This window comes from Capricornis sumatraensis, chromosome 6 (genome assembly GCF_032405125.1).
Source record: "Capricornis sumatraensis isolate serow.1 chromosome 6, serow.2, whole genome shotgun sequence".
NCBI classification, from domain to species: Eukaryota; Metazoa; Chordata; class Mammalia; order Artiodactyla; family Bovidae; genus Capricornis; species Capricornis sumatraensis.
In genome coordinates this window covers 52433298-52451143 of record NC_091074.1, presented here as the reverse complement: position 1 = coordinate 52451143, position 17846 = coordinate 52433298, and the positions used below count along the sequence as shown (strand labels likewise).

The following is a 17846-nucleotide window of genomic DNA, read 5'->3' as shown; positions in this document are numbered from 1 at the left end:
TCTCCTCCCAAACCTAGGCATAAATCCTGATTTCTTCAAAATATGGCAAAGCACTATATTTTTTAAAAACTCAATCATCTCCAGCTTGTGTCTGACAGCAGTTTAACAAGAAAAATAAGCTCTCATATGCTCATATCAAGCTCAATTTCCTCTATCAAACAGAAAGACTTATCAATATTGGGGCTGAATCCTAGGGAGGGGTTACACATACCCAAACTTTGTGCTGTAAAGAAAGAAAAAGAGAAGTCGCTCAGTCGTGTCCAACTCTTAGCGACCCTATAGACTGTAGCCCACCAGGCTCCTCTGGCCACGGGATTTTCCAAGCAAGAATACTGGAGTGGTGTACCATCTCCTTCTCTAGGGATCCTATAAATTTTTCTTATTATAAATATTACACTTTCAACTTTTATCACATCAAGTCAGAGGAGAAAATAAACAGTTAACTTAAAAATACAAAATAATAATTAAATGAAATACAAATTTCATCTATTGTTCAGGATATGTAAAAAAACTATTTTTTTTACCGTATTTGCTTTATTCCTCTTCATGCTAAGTTCCCAAAACATGATATATTAAATTAAAAATGTAAATCACTGGCTTAATATACAGTTCTCTGATAATATTACTGCCATTTTAAAAAGCAGTATCTTTCATATTTACAGTGGAAAATTATTTTTGTTAAGGATATTTCAAACAGACACAAATATAGAGAAAACAATATAAGCAATCCCCATATACCTAGCTCTTAACAAATAATGAGTAACTCAGAAATTTTTCCACTTACTTTCAATCCATATTTTGAATCCACAACAGTTATGATACCTACAAAGGAATAAATCTTTTAATCATTTTTACTCTTAAGAATGAAAATTAAAACTAATGCATTTCAGTTCACAAATGTCACTCAATAAAATAATGTTTTTTTCTCTTGACAGCACTGCAATTTAACTCCATTCCATTAGTAAGTAGATGCACTTCAAACATGTCCTTAGCACTATTCTAAGGCACAAGATAGGATATAATAAAAATAAATGTTTAAAATTAAATAAAACAGAAAATAAGATTTTTCTGGCCTTTAAAAAGCTCACAATCAAAAATATGATGAGATGAATTTCATTATGTAAAGCGAAAAGTGATAGATAAATCACACAAGATAGCTTATCTTCAGTTTACTTTCACATAATCAAAAATGAAACTTTTCTTATTTAAAACATAGCTTAACAAATCTGAGGCATCTTAGAATATCTTATTCCTAACATCTCTCACCAATCTAACTCACACAGTTCTTTTATCTAATATGTACCTAAATTTCCAAATGATCAATTAGTTGGGCAATCTCTGAATTTATATGCTAAATAATCTTCAGAAGGATAACAACAAAATGAGTTTTGATGATGCCTACAGAATTTAACCAGCTATATTTCATATATATTAGGGCCAAATGATGAGGCCCAGTTTCAGTAATTCTTAAAGTTCACCCCTTAGTCTAGGAAAATATGGTTTCAAGAAAGGTGGGGGATGTTTCAGGGGATATATGTGCCTAATTCAGAAAGTTTCTAATACGCCTAAAATAAAGTCTATGAATAAGACTGCCCAAAAGTGTTAGTGGGTAATGGATAGGGAACTTTGTTTAACTGTTACCTTCAAGGGAAAAGGAAAGTAGAAATTTGATCCTCATACTATATATGTTTTTTAAAATAAAAAGTTATATCAGTTCAGTTCAGTCGCTCAGTCATGTCCAACTCTTTACGACCCCATGAATTGCAGCACGCCAGGCCTCTCTGTCCATCACCAACTCCCGGAATTCAATCAAACTCACGTCCATCGAGTTGGTGATGCCATCCAGCCATCTCATCCTCTGTCATCCCCTTTTCCTCACATCAGGGAATACAGAAAATCTACATAGTATTTTTAAAAGAAAACCTTAACAGAAACACTAAACTGGGAGTTGAGATTATAATGGACATCTAGTTCTAATACTGTTTCGGACTTTAGAATCTGTTCAAAGACATCATCATCAAACCGAACAAGCTTAAAAAGAGTTATCAATACAAGGAATTAGAAGTATAATATGAATAAACAAAAATGATCTTAATATTACATTTTACTTGAAAATTTAAAGAAAAATTCATTTCTAAACTTACCATCAAGATAAATATCAACCCCCAATTCAGCATCAACCCAAAACATAGAAGCTACAGCACCTGAAAATATATAATAATACTCATCAAATAAAAAACATTTCTTCAAACTAGGAAACAAAATTCTATCCATAATGACTTAATCTGCCCCAATGGAATTAGCAGGCAAATACATATATGAATAAAATATGGGTTTTCAATCTTATAAGGGAATATAGAACCATTTATTATTTTATATCTATTTCTTGCCCTCTCTTTTACTTCAATTTAAAACAGAAGAACAGGTATTATTACATACAAATACAATATCAAGCTTTTACCAATGCCATAATAATTTACTAATAAATATTATCAAATAATTAGAGCAGAATGGCTATGTGTACATAGGTCTAATTTTTATTTTCTCTCTCCTGAATAAAATAATCATACAGTTCACAAATAATTATCTCCCTAAAGGAAAACAAAGCAAATACAGATAAATCCAAAATCAGTTGTTCAAACTTTTTTGTAAATTTTCAAAAATTTAAGTTTTACAGAATAAAAGTACGACAAAATTAATTAAGCCCTGACTAATAAATCCTTACACTATTTATTAGTATGGTATATAAAATTTAGAGACTCTTTTGAGGAAAAATAATTTCTAAATAAGAAATTAACACTTGTTTTTGAAAGAAACTGGTTCAGCACCAAACCACACACCCTGATTAGTATGCCACAACACACAAAAAAGAAAACTGACAGTAAAGAAAGAATTTGATTTTTCAAAGCATCAGAGCCCTATTAGTGACAGAGCTGTCGAAAAGAATGAGTATGGGGAAAAACAAGGATAACTGAACTCATTCCAATGTCTAAAGCTGTCCACCTACCCTGACAAGATGTGGTCTCCCAAGCATCACTCTGTGTCAACAATGAAATACCTGTCAACTGTTTACAGTGATTACTCATGCAGGATATAGCAAGGGCCACAAGATCTAATGGTTTCCTGATACCTATTGATTTTTTCCCAAAAACTTAATAGTTTTCCAATTTGACTGAAATAGGATTTGTGAGTAACAGGGGCTGAATCAATGCCTGTCCTTTTCAAGGAAATTACTTTACCGTGACAATTATTTAGCTTAGAACCGGAGGGTGTCAGTCTCCTCAACAGGAAACAACTGAATTGCCAATAAAAATTTTCTTCACTTACTTGACTAACAACATGATTTTAATTAATGAAGGAGAAAAAGTAAATCTATTGTGAATATCATTACTTCAAATAATAAGTTATTTTAAAAAGTATTCATTTTTCCACTCAGTAAAATTCCTAACATTGTACACAAATATTTTTTAATTCACTGATTTCTATTCAGATAGCTTGTAAGTCCAATAGTTCACATTTGCATAGTATTAGTTTGAGCTTTAAGACTGTATTAGAGCTTTTATTCTAAACCTAATGTGTATCTTTGGTTTAATACTTACCAGACTACACATGAAAGAACTACTTAAAATTTGGATGCAGGTGTTTTCCAAGAGAAATAAAGATGAGAGAATGCAGTTAATCAGTGATTCTAAATCCAGGGTGATTCTTCTCCTTAGGGACTATTTGGCAATGCCTGGGGAAATTTTTGGTCATCTCAACCATGGGAATGCTGCTGGCATGTAGTAGGTAGAAGGGACTCTATTAAACATCATACAATGCACAGGCCAGTCCCCTCTAATAAACAATTATCCAACCCAAAATGTCATTTATACCAAGTTAAGAGCTAAATTATAGAATCTCCATTCTTCAGAATCTCTTAAAACATAAAAATAAACTAAATAAAAATTTGAAAGTCAAATTTTATCAGCAGCAACCAAATAAACAATCCCCTGATGTAATTTTTGGATGATAGTAAAAATAAGAAATAGGAAGTTCTATGTGATTTATGATAGTTCTTATATCTACCCCAAACCTCAACAAGAGTTATACAGAAATAGTTTACAAAATCCTATATTTATCATTTTATTCCAAAATCATGAGAAGTAGAACCAAGGGAGAAATCAGCAATACAGAAAAGTTCAACAAAGAAATTTCAAGAGTAAAATTTTCTGCCTCCACATTTTCAGGGGAGAAGGTCACTTTCCAGGGCTCAAAGCAAAATGGAGAGAGAGGTCTGAAGCTCAAGGATGCCCCTACAAAAGGTATGCGAAATCTATCCAGAAGTAGTTCGAGCTAATACAAGAGCGGAACACTTGGTATTGTGAGAGAGCAGAGCCTAAAATATCACATTGCCCATCTGTCTCTCTCAACCACTTCTTTTCTCTCTGTTTCCCCATTCCTCAGGAATACCCAGCTTTCAAACCGAGGCCCAAGAGACCAGCAAGTTTAGGTAACATGGGTAGGGTATTTAAAAAATTCATGAACACCACATCTAAGTAGAGAGAACCTGTTCTGAATAGAAACATAATTGAAGAAACAAAAGAAAATTTCCAAGAGGTTTTTTATATAATAAGGAAAAACAATATAATCTTAATTAAAAACAAGCACTAGGGAATTGCCTGGCAGCCAGTGGTTAAGACTTAGCACTTTCACTGCTGGCCATAACCTAGGTTCAATCCCTGGTCAGGGAACTGAGATCCCACAAGCTGCATGGCATGGCCAATAAAAATTTTTTAAAAAGGGCAAAAAGAAACAAGTAAACTAATTTTTTTTTAAAGACAAGAGTTAAAAAAAAACAAGCTCTAAAGCAAAATAAACCAGAATAATATGAAAAGGTAGTTTGGAATGCTAAAGCAATAAACTTAAGGCCAATATACCATTATTTAATGAATTAATTCATTTAAAACATCAACAGACATTGATGGAAACAGAACTACTGACAAAAAGGAAAATTTGAGATGATTACAGTAAATGCAGAGGCAAAAGGCAAACCAAAACAATTAGAAGATAATAAATATGGAGAACAAATGAAAATTCAATGTAAGAAAAATTGGTGTCATAAAGAAGAGAACTCAATAATTTGACAGAAAAATTCTTCATGGTAATAAAGGAAAAAGTCCTTAAATGAAGCACTAAACCTACAGACAAAAGAGTATATTGTAAATCCAGGAAAATATGATTATGAATGACACCGAGATGTATCTTGGCTATATTACTGAATTTAAAAAATAAAGAAAAAAATTTTCAGGCATTTTAAATGGAAAAACAAGTCACTTTTAGGGAAGCAGTTAAGAAAAAAAAATCAGACTTTTCTACAGTAAAATTCATTGCTCCAATATAATAAAATAATGACCACAAAGTTTGAGGAAAAGTGTTCTCTAATGATATTACCTCCTCCTAGCTTGTGGTTCAAGAATGAAAACAACAGGCAGACATTCTCAAACATTAAAGGAAACAACATTGAAACTCACAAATCCTTCCAGATGAAATGAAAAGAAAATACAGAACAAGGAAATTCAGCCAAGCAAAATATTAAGAGATCATAGAGCAACATTTTCAAAGTTCTGAGGGAAAGAAATTGTGATAGAAAAATTTTATACCTAGCCAAGTCATCCCTCAAATATTAAAAAAAAAAGAAAGAAAAACATTCTCAAGCAATGACGTATGCAAGATCTCCAGGAATACAAGACTGAGAGCTTGAAAAGATTACCAGACCATGTGTGCGTGCACACATGTATGCTAAGTTGATTCAGTTGTGTCTGACTCTTTGTGACTCAATGTAGCCTGCCAGGCTCCTCTGTGCATGGGATTTTCCAGGCATGAATACTGGAGTGGGTTGTCATGCCCTCCCACATGGGATCTTCTCAACCCAGGGATCGAACTCCAGTTTCTTATGTCACCTGCATTGGCAGGTGGGTTCTTTACCACTAGTGCCACCTGGGAAGCCATGATCATGAAGTTCAGTCAATCAAGAGCCCAATCAACTCAGGAACTCAGAAGTTACTGTGCTGGTAATGACAACTGAAATGGTTTAAACACAGAACTAAACAAAGTGTGACAGAATATAAATGTTAGAAAACTTGACAACACAGCAAAGGAAACAATGAACCAAAACCAGATAGGAGAACCTGGAATGTGTTAATTCTCTCATCCTTTATTCCAGACTGTCAATAGATACCAACCTGAAACTTTAAATGGGTAGTTAAAAAAAATAACTTGTCTAATTTATGTCCTTTATAATCTTTTATTTTTTTAACTCACATCTCTAGCAGTGAAGAAGTATTTATCTGATATTCAGCAATTCTTTCACTTCTTTCAAGTTCTCTTCTAAGTTCAAGTGAAAGTGAATTAATAATTATTAAGAATAGCACCCAAAATGTGATCCAATTTTATAAAATTATCTCAGCATATTTACACAGAGAGCAGGCTCTCCCAAACTTACGCATATGTGAGAATCACATGGGGGGTCTATTGAAACAGATTTCTGGGTCCTGCCCTTGGAGATTCTGATTCCACAGAGCTGAGATGAAGCCCAAGAATCTGTATTTTTCCAAAGCTCTGAGCTAAGGCTGATGCTGTCATTCAACATACCACAACAAGTAGCCCTGGCACAGAGAAATCTTGGAATAAAATTTACCTGTTTGTATTTTACAGTAATGAGACACAGGGCAACATTTTTCTTTTTAACTTTCTTCTTTGTATTTTCTTAGGTACTACTGCATATTTTTTTTATAATCAATATTTCATTTTTAACTAAACAATAAAAGTCATTATTCTAAAGAAAGAAGAAACATTCATCTGTTTATACCTATATCTGTGCAAAAGCTTTCTCTGAGATTTTTATTTAACTTTTACTTCCTCTGAAAAGCCGAACTGTGTTTTAGTAAATTCACCTACTCTCAAAATCACAAGAACTTTTCTCTATACAGTGGCTATAACAAAAGACATAGATATTTTATTTCAAAAAAAGGCACATAGTATATATCTTACCAGACTTAAATTAATATTTAACATCAGTGTAATGGTTCAAGTCCTATCATCAGTTAGACCTCTTGGAAATGTATGAAACTGTATGAAAAATCAATGCCTAGTATCAATATAAGGACCAAAAGAGCCCAACTCAATCCCAATTTGAAAACACAGGTACAATGTTATTATGCAATAATTAAAAATAAATTAACAATTGATTACAGTGAACCTTCAGTGCACTCCAGTATTCCTTTTAAACAATTATGACCCCTTAATTCTTTAATATGATTTTATGGTGCAGTGTCATAGACTTAGATGAAAAAAGAAATGGGTCAGACTTACAAAACTAAATGTTCTGAAAACTAGGAATAAAATGTTATCTAACCCCCTGATGTTAAAGCTGGTTTTAGAATAGGCAGAGGAACCAGAGATCAAATTGGCAACATCTGCTAGATCATGGAAAAAGCAAGAGAGTTCCAGAAAAACATCTATTTCTGTTTTATTGGCTATGCCAAAGCCTTTGACTGTGTGGATCACAATAAACTGGAAAATTCTGAAAGAGATGGGAATACCTGACCACCTGACCTGCCTCTTGAGAAATCTGTATGCAGGTCAGGAAGCAACAGTTACAACTGGACATGGAACAACAGACTGGTTCCAAATAGGAAAAGGAGTACATCAAGCCTGTATATTGTCACCCTGCTTATTTAACTTCTATGCAGAGTACATCATGAGAAACGCTGGACTGCAAGAAACACAAGCTGGAATCAAGATTGCCGGGAGAAATATCAATAACCTCAGATATGCAGATGACACCACCCTTATGGCAGAAAGTGAAGAGGAGCTAAAAAGCCTCTTGATGAAAGTGAAAGAGAGTGAAAAAGTTGGCTTAAAGCTCAACATTCAGAAAACGAAGATCATGGCATCCAGTCCCATCACTTCATGGGAAATAGATGGGGAAACAGTAGAAACAGTGTCAGACTTTATTTTTGGGGGCTCCGAAATCACTGCAGATGGTGACTGCAGCCATGAAATTAAAAGACACTTACTCCTTGGAAGAAAAGTTATGACCAACCTAGATAGTATATTCAAAAGCAGAGATATTACTTTGCCGACTAAGGTCCGTCTAGTCAAGGCTATTGTTTTTCCTGTGGTCATGTATGGATGTGAGAGCTGGACTGTAAAGAAGGCTGAGCGCCGAAGAATTGATGCGTTTGAACTGTGGTGTTGGAAAAGACTCTTGAGAGTCCCTTGGACTGCAAGGAGATCCAACCAGTCCACTCTGAAGGAGATCAACCCTGGGATTTCTTTGGAAGGAATGATGCTAAAGCTGAGACTCTAGTACTTTGGCCACCTCATGTGAAGAGTTGAGTCATTGGAAAAGACTCTGATTTTGGGAGGGATTGGGGGCAGGAGGAGAAAGGGATGACCGAGAATGAGATGGCTGGATGGCATCACGGACTCAATGGACATGAGTCTGAGTGAACTCTGGGAGATAATGATGGACAGGGAGGTCTGGCGTGCTGCGATTCATGGGGTCGCAAAGAGTCGGACACGACTGAGCGACTGAACTGAACTGAACTGAAACGTTATTTGGGTAAAAAGGAACAGAAACCCATGGTTAGGAACAGGTAGACTTTGTGTAGCTTTCAACAGGGAAGTTTAGATGTAATTCCATTCAGAGTTAAAACTTCATAGATAATCATTGCTAATTCCACACTAGAAAAAAGACCCAGTAGGGTTTCCCTGATAGCTCAGTTGGTAAAGAATCTGCCTGCAATGCAGGAGACCCCAGTTCCATTCCTGGATCACGAAGATCTGCTGGAGAAGGGATAGGCTACCCACTCCAGTATTCTTGGGCTTCCCTTGTGGCTCAGCTGGTAAAGAATCTGCCTGCAATGCGGGAGACCTGGGTTCAATCCCTCGGTTGGGAAGATTTCCTGGAGAAGGGAAAGGCTACCCACTCCAGTACTCTGGCCTAGAGAATTCTATGGACTGTATAGTCCATGGGGTCGCAAAGAGCCGGACACAACTGAGCAATTTTCACTTTCAGGCTTGATTTTACTCTATACCTTATAATAATATTTAAAATTAAAATGATTTCAAGCTTAGTAGTAGGAAAACAAACGCTAACAATTAATTTAAGAGAATAAGTATTTCTGGGATTTAACTCCAAGAGTCCTTAAACATATACCTGAAGTAGAATGTCTCCTTTTTTCCTATGTTTTATTAGATTTTTCTGGAAGTTTTAACAACTCTTCTTCCTACCAATAATCCTAAATCAACTGATAGAAATTGAAATGCTATTAGCATGTTAAAATTATCAAATACTTTGATTGTCGTTCATCTGCAAAAGAAACATGACTCAGTATTTTTTCTCCTTTAAATAGAAAAAAAATTAATCTAGAGTAAAGCTTTAATATTCATTTTATATATTTCTCTACTATATTTATTTTAAAATGTTTAAGAAGTATGTTTTGGTTTTTGATAATGACATTTCTTACCAGGATCTGCTAATCCAGTGGTCTCTAACAGTATGTAATCAAATTTCCCTTTCTTCTCCATCAAATTCTCAATAGCTCTAAGGCCATTGTCCCTGGAGAACAGGAAAACATGATATACAGTTGATTGTCTGAATATTTTAAAGTGATCATCACAAACATTTAAAAATATATTTAGCAACCAGGGATAAAAATATCTTTAGGCATGCAAAAATTTACTTCACTCCCAAGCTTCTAACATGTCTATCCAATTTCACCAGTTTTGGGGAGCAGGGAGGAATGGATGCACATACGCTGACAAGTAACAAGATATTAGATAAAAGCAGAGGGGAAAAAAAGCAGAGGGGATTTTAATTTACTGGACTAAAATAAGTCAGAACCTGTTTTTTTTTATAGCTTTATGAAAGAAAAAGATCAATACAGAAAATGACAAAATGTATGAATTACAGTAGCTTAATAGAACAGCTAAAGGGATATCTACAATTAAATACCTTTTATTTCTGTTCTGAATAAGGGTAGTAGGCTTTAATTTCCCTTTTTTCTTAATAATATTAAAAACACAAGAAAACATTTAATTTTAAGTGGCTAAGAAAACCTATTGTACTTTAGCCTTTATAATACACTTGACTCACAGTCAAAACATCTAAGATAGTAAATGATTTAGAAGAAATTTAATTCACTGGACTATACAAAATCAACAATACAGGTATTAATTTTCATAATTTGCTCAACAAACTTTTGAATGACTACTGTGTGTCATTCCTTTTCTAAGAGCGGTTATATTGTTGAATAAAACATTCACTGTCCTTGAAACAACTATCACTGGTAGAACATGAAGTTTTTTCTTTTTTGTGGTCATTTATATTGTTGTTAGAGATTGAAATCTTGGAAATAAGACCAATAACTTATTACATTCAGAACAATCATTTTTAAAATATGAAACAAGACTTTTGTGCACTACAGGGATCATTAATTAAAACTTGATGTCAAAAACAACAAAAATAAAATTCAATAAAATGACCACAGTATTAGAGCTAAGACAATAAGAAACACTTTAAGAAAATGTATCCTAATCTTGGTTCAAGTAACTAGATATGCAGACTTATAATGTCTTTTAGTCTTAATTCCCTTATATGTTCAACAGGTAAAATAATTTCCACCTGGAAGATCTATATTGTGAATTAACATGATTATCAAAAACAACTAACAAATGTCCAAGTACCTAAAATTGAGAGATTTCTCCTTAATCCTTAGCATTTAAGGAATAAGATCATTTTAAAAATGAAAAATAAAAGCGTGCTATTTATCTCTTAAAACTGAATTAATGTGAATAATTGAGAAATTTAGAAAGGACTTTGTGAGAAGTCCACAGTGACCACACTGCCATAATGTACCGAATAGTATTAAAATTAATAAATTTCCATCTGTTAAAAAAGAAAAAGAAAATGCATCCTAATAGGTGTATCTTCTATTTGAAAACACAATGAAGAAGATTATGAAGATTATGTTAATTTATGTTAGAAAATCAAAGCTGGAAATATAAGCAGTAAACATTTACAGAAGCCAACAAGCACAGAGTATATCCATTTCTTACTTTACAGAACAGCAGAGGCAACCGTTTCTAAGTTCCAGCCATTCTTCATAGAGTTCTCCACCTTGGCTGACAGCTAAGGATTTCTCCACTGCACTTCCTAGTAATTAACAGGAAGCACTCTTTAGATTTTTCCACTCATCAACCAAAAACAAAGATGACGATACTCAATAGTACACCAGATTTCGAAGCAGAAAAATGTATTTCATAATTTGTATTCTTTCATTCTGCTCAGGCTATCTCAATATTTTAAACTATACTACTCTAGATTATTTTTTCTTTCTTTAAAAGGATTTAAGCCCCTAAAGAGACAACTGCAAAATTAATGAAAGTTACTTACTTCCTCTCTAGGCCTCTTACTAGACTGCTGCCATTTTCTAATAAAATAAAAAAGCTATTTTAAAGGCATTCTTTCTTGTCCATGGCCAATTCTCTAGGTTTTTATACATACGCCTTTCAGTCTCTTGCATATTTTTTTTCATTCTTTCTCTAAATTGTTTCAGTGTCTACTAGACAGACCGTTCAGCATTCCCTGTATGAATAATACCCTTAGTTCATTTTAAGGAAGTTTGCTTGGCCAGGGTACCAATGTGTTCAATTAAAAATTAAATTTTAATCAAATACACACATGCTTCTTAGCAATGCTTACTTGAGAAAAAATAAAGTATATATGAGAGTCTGAGATGTTTGTTATCAATAAGAATGATTAAAAAAAATCTTACTTTTCCTCCAACAAAGAAACATGCCCAAGCCAGGAAAGTTCTAAATATCCATTAAAGCAAATGATAAGGAAAAAAAAACTAAATAATTTTTCACTGATATATATTTTACGTTTATGTTTTAGTTAGGCAAGGGGTTGCTACAGAACTCAGGGTGTAGAGAACATTTATAAAATGAAAAGGAAAGTATTGTAAATGCTGTAAAGGACAAAGCAGTTAAAAAAAAAATCCAGAAAGACTGAAAAAAATAGTAACAAATGATAATAAATGTAATCAACATTCAACAGAAGATCAATTAATAAGAATCAGAATAAAAACTATGATTTAAAAAATCTTATGATTTTTATTTTTGGCTGACAGGACTCTAAAGTTTATTGAAATCCTCTTCAGTTTATTAAAACCAGAAATCAAGTTCAACTAACAGGCCTCATCCTTTTCATAAACTTAGTTCCTTTACTGATTTGCAACTGAAAAAAAAAAATTTTAAGAAAAATTCAAATGAAGTTATATTTTTTTTAGCTAAACGTGAGCTTTTATTGAAATTCAGACCTGAGAAGAAAAACTTATAAAAGTAATCAAGAAGTATGTCTAACACTGCTGTATAAATTTCTTAAAACACAGTTCAGTAAAGACAAAAAACTGGAAAGTTAAATACACATATTTTCACAGATAAGTGAAGCTGCTTGAGGATGGAGACCACATATTTATTTTCTAAGCCTTCTGTTTAAACTGCTTTGCAGAATAATAAACATTCAGTAAGACAGAAGTATTTTCAAATATTTTCAAAACCTGCAGTTAAACAATATAGTCAGCACAAAAGGATCTTCCTAATTGGTACAAAAATCTTCCTGAAAGATTTTCTTTCATCTCCTTAGATTTTTACTTCTGGAGTATTTATGTAAAAATTTAATTAATTCTGGTATGAATTCTAACGTTATACAAAATAAAATTTTATAGAAACAATCTGATTTCAGTATCTCAACTCCATACAAAATAAAACTTGACATGAAGTCCTCAGTCGTGTCTGACTCTTTGTGACCCCATGGACTGTAGCCTACCAGGCTCCTCTGTCCATGGGATTTTCCAGGCAAGGGTATTAGAGTGGATTGCCATTTCCTTCTCCAGGGGATCTTCCCAACCCAGGGATCGAACCCAGGTCTCCCGCATTGTAGACAGATGCTTTACCGTCTGAGCCACCAGGGAAGTCAAAACTTGACATAAATGAACCTAATTTTTCCAAAACTATCCATAGCAATGTGTTCACATGGTAATACCTTGCATTTTCATTTCTGCATATGGAATATCAATTCACCAGCTGAATTAACTGTTCAATACATTCTTATAGCACGGCATTTATTGAACTTTACTTACCTTCCCCAAATTCATTTAAAATCACTGCTATTCTTTTACTATGTTGCTCCGTCAAAATATAGTTAAGAAGTGTTGTCTTCCCGGCACCTATGAAATACGTTTGTTTTAAATAACAAAAGTCAAAAGACTGATTTTAAAGGGACAAAAAAGTTTAAAGAGTCCTAACGCTCTTTAAAATTTGCATGTTATTCAAATATTATTTAACGATGATAACATGAGATTCTAGAGGAAAAGATTAAAGTACCCTTTGAAAACTATTAAAAATGCTTTATGTCTTATAAAATTTTACAAATATTTACAAACACTCCAATAAGGTGGATGACATAGCTTTCTTTGACCTCATACGACAAAAAAAAAAAAGAAGTCTTCTATATAACTTAAACAATTAATGTAAGGTTATCTAAATTTTCTATTAAATAAGGAATTATTGAAATAATGGTTCCTGAGGAATAAAGTAGTCATATAGTTTATAAGACATAAAGTATTTAAATCCCTTTACAGGATGACAGTGTTTCTTAGCCAAGAATAGATAGTTTACTTCCCCCAAATGTACACATAAAGACCTACCTTTTATTTTAACCACACACAAATTCAGAATGTCTATACGGCTGTTTTTAGTATGCTTAAAGCAATCTATAAAATTGATTTTACACACACACAGTGGTGAATGGACCTAGGAAATGTTAACAAAAGACACAATAATCAGTATTAGAAAAGTTCATATAGCTACACTAACTCTATCCAGTAGGTGGCATAATGCACCTAAATACATTCAGCTCAAGCAGAAGGAAAAAACATTGGTCTTGTGAACGTCCATAGAAGGGTAAAAAAAAAAAAGATAAATAACCAACCCTAACTGCATATAGATAGTAGTGTAGTCAATTATATAAACATGTAATTTATTTACATATTTTTCTGTTGGTGAGCATACGGGTTGTTTCTAGTGTTTTGCTATTACAGTGTTGCTAAAAAGAACTTGTATACATGCATACAGGTTGTACACATCTTCTGCAGTAACTTTAAAAGATTTCTAGGGTATAATTAGGAGGGATTTACTGAGTAGTAGGATATTAATATCTTCAACCTTTGGGGGACATATTTGTATAAAAGTTGTTGAAGGGATGGAAGGCTTGTGTTCAGAGGGATTTAGGAAGCTCAGTATCACTAAAGGTTAATACTCATAATGGAAGGAACAGATCTTAAGGACACAGAGCAATAAGGATATTCTTAAAACCAGTCCAAATGTGAGACAAGGGCCCTGAGCATGAGCGCTGCACTAAGCAGTGGCCATGAAAATGGAAAGGATGGGGTGGCCATGGAAGACTTTGTAGAATTACTAGTGCTTTATAAATAACTATATGTTTGTGCTCGGTCACATCCAACTCTGTTCATGGACTTTTCCAGACAAGAATACTGGAGTGGGTTGCCATTTCCTACTCCAGGGGATATTCCTGACCCAGGGATCGAACCCGCATCTCCTTCACTGAGGGTTCTTTACTGCTGAGCCATCTTATCAGGAAGCTACAGATACTAAGACAATTCAAGCACTCAAGTCTGCTATGGATCGGATTTTATACTGAGCCTTACTGAAAAGTGCACAAGACACAACAAACTGTCTCTATCTTCATGAAGTTTAGAAACATTAAGGGAAGTGGGAGAAAGAGGGGGAATTCAGATCAGTAAAGAGGCAACCATGCCACAAGATCATCTAGTCAATAGATGTACAAGATGTCATGGAGCACCTAAGAGGGACATCTAGCCAGAGAACTAACAGTAAGAAGGATGTCTTCCTGGGGCCAAAACACTTGCTCTTTTTAGAAGTAAAAGTAGTTCACTTGACTGGGCCACAGTTTCTCAGGCTAAAGAGGTTGTCAAGAGAAAGATTATAAACTCATGTCAAGGAATTTGAACTTTAACCCAAATAGAAACTGCTGAAGGGTCTGACAAAATCAGATTGACATTTATTAAAGATCATTAAGGCTAAAATACAGAGAACATATTAAAAGGCAATATGACTCAAGACTAGTTAGGGAGCTTTTATAATATTCCAAATGGTTAGGATCACAGAAGCAACCAACATTCACAACGTGATGCTAACATGAAGTTTTGGACATGCAGAGATTGACATGTCTATGAAACATCAAAATAGAAATCACCTGGGTATGAAGTTAAAAAAGAGGACAGAGGAGGGATAAAAAAAATTTTTAAGGGGAAGCCAGAAAAGTAGACGGAAAATCAGAAGTAAAATGTGATAGAAACCAAGGGAACAAAAATGCTCAACAATAAGCAGGGAAACCATCTCCTAGATTCAGCAACGAAGTTGGTGGCGTGAGGCCTCATAACTAAGCTTCAGACCATTATCTGCAATGCTCTTCTGATCTAGCAGTGAGCAAAATGGGGAAGGTGGGGAGAGCAAGTCTAAACTATATTGCTTCAGAACAAAAATTTGCTCAACTTCACAGTGAAGCTGCATTTGAATAACACTGGGGAAATTCCTTTACAAATAAATAAACTCCTTTATAAAATTAACCCTGAGTAAAAATGAAAATAAACTTAAGTCTGCAAAGCAAAAAAGAGAGAGACGGAGTCATGCCAGCGATTTAACTCCCGTTTTTATGTAAAAGGCCCTCAGGTGCACCAAGTTTATACTTGTCTCTATCAGCATCTAGAAATGATACTATTTTCCCCAGATCGTTTCACTTTAAATATTTCATTTCACTTCTTTTCCCTACACTTTTAATATGGTATTTATTCCAGCCCTTCTATTTAACTGTAGTTTTAAAATGATACTTCTCCAACTTTTCCACTAAAGTACTCCTAGTGTAAGCACATAACCCGTCCTTCAGGAAACTACTCTGTTTACAGAGTTATGAATTAAGTGACCCCATGAACTCCTGAAAAGCCCTTAAGTTTGAGAAATATAGTCTCGGAGGGCACAGTAATTTTATTCTTACTCTTTCTCCGACAGTACGTTACAAATAGACATTAAAAAAAAAAGGCTACGATAAAGAGTATTTTACACGAAAGGCAAGAAGAAACTGGCTGGTGGGGAAGGGAATATACTGAGGAAGAGCCCTTGGGCGTTTACATAAAGGACACCTTTAATGAGAACCTAATTATAAAACATGCGTTTCTTGCCCCACTAAGCATAAGAGAAAAGCAAACTGAGACAAGTGACTGGTATTTCCATTTTCAAGTTAGGCAGTGAACTTCAGAAATGCAACTTGTTAGGGGTCACATGCATAATGAGGGGCGGGTCCGTGCTTCACACTGCAAAGCTAGAACTAGTTTTAAAAATGCGAGGCTAATTTTCAACCTCAGTTGGTAAATGCGACCCTAACGCGGAGGGTCTGAGCATCATTAACCCGTGAGGTGAGAAGGATCCCGTACGGGGAGCAACTGACCCAGCCCCTACCTCAGAGACTCTGGCCGTCGGCCAGAAGGCCAGGATGCCTAAGGAGAAGAGCCAAATCCCAAAACAGGGTTCACTGAACTTTCTGACCGGGATGGTTAGTTACCTAAATACCCGGTGATAATTGTGACTGGGATCTTAGCGCCGGGGCCAGACTTTTCCTCCTCCTCCTTCACCTCTCTTTGCTTCGCCTCAATGGGGACCAATTCAGGACAATCCTCTTCCGCCTGTTCCTCTTCCTCATCCGCAGAGTCAACAGCACGAATCATCTTGCAAACAGCACAGCTCACCTCTCCCTACACTCAGGACCTGGGATCAAGACCCCGCCCCCCACAACGCGCAGCTGCGCACGCAGAACGCGAGGCGCGTGCTTGACGTCATCACTTCGCGACGTGTGGCGCCTCCCGATCCCGCCCCCAGTTACCTGGGCTCGGGCTCAGGACCGCCACGCCTCTTAGACACGCCCCTACGGGCGCTGGGCACACCCCTCGGGCGTGTTTTATGAACGTGGGCGGAATTGTCAGGGCCGTACCTGGCGTCCTGTCTGTGTGAGACTGCAGCCTTTATAGCTAATGGACGGTTAGTGATAGGGTTGAGACCTTGAGACCAGGACAGTTGAAATCTGAAGAGTAGCCCGTCCTAAACAGCTCTCACAGGGAATAGGCTACATCAACGTGACATTTCTTAGTATCATTAAAAATATTTTCTTAATTCATAGGAGAAAGAATGGGAAGCTATAACAGTACAAAGGTAATTGTAATTTTTCTACCTGAACCAGTGAAACTTTTTTCTATTTTATAATTGCAGGTTTTATGTTTATTCAGTTTTTTACTGTGTACATGCATTACTTTTATCTATTTTATCATCTCATTTTTTAAAATTTGGTCTCAGTTACCCTGAGTTCAAGCTTTCTTGGTGTCTCAGACCATAAAAAATCTGCCTGCAGTGCAGGAGACCTGAGTTCGATCCCTGGGTCAGGAAGGTCCCCTGGAGAAGGGAATGGCTACCCATTCCAGTATTCTTGCCTGGAGGATTCCGTGGAGTTCAAAAGAGCCAGACAGGACTGAGCAACTAACACATCCTGAATTCATTTATTCATACATTCTTCAGTGCCTGGCACTGTCATCAATAATGCATAGATAGTCTGGACAAAGAATGCCACCTGCCCTATCAGTGAACAGTTTTTTGCAGACATCAAGTCATTAACCTCTGTAGCTACCCCAGCAGTGCACCCTAAGGGGATT

The 17846-nt window shown here is 35.2% G+C and overlaps 1 protein-coding gene across 2 annotated transcripts in view; it reads right to left on the bottom strand.

Annotated features, from left to right (window-relative positions):
* LOC138081095 (zinc-regulated GTPase metalloprotein activator 1B) overlaps positions 1 to 16884 on the bottom strand; it is a 52684-nt gene extending 35800 nt beyond the window's left edge. For both annotated transcript variants that reach the window (XM_068974169.1, XM_068974170.1), the window contains exons 1-6: positions 16709 to 16884; positions 13191 to 13277; positions 11104 to 11200; positions 9513 to 9604; positions 2145 to 2204; positions 785 to 822 (exon numbers count right to left, since the gene is read on the bottom strand). In XM_068974169.1, the coding sequence (XP_068830270.1) occupies positions 785 to 822; positions 2145 to 2204; positions 9513 to 9604; positions 11104 to 11200; positions 13191 to 13277; positions 16709 to 16871 (537 nt within the window). In that variant the 5' untranslated portion in view covers positions 16872 to 16884. The remainder of the gene's footprint in view (positions 1 to 784; positions 823 to 2144; positions 2205 to 9512; positions 9605 to 11103; positions 11201 to 13190; positions 13278 to 16708) is intronic.
* Positions 16885 to 17846: the final 962 nt, after the last annotated feature.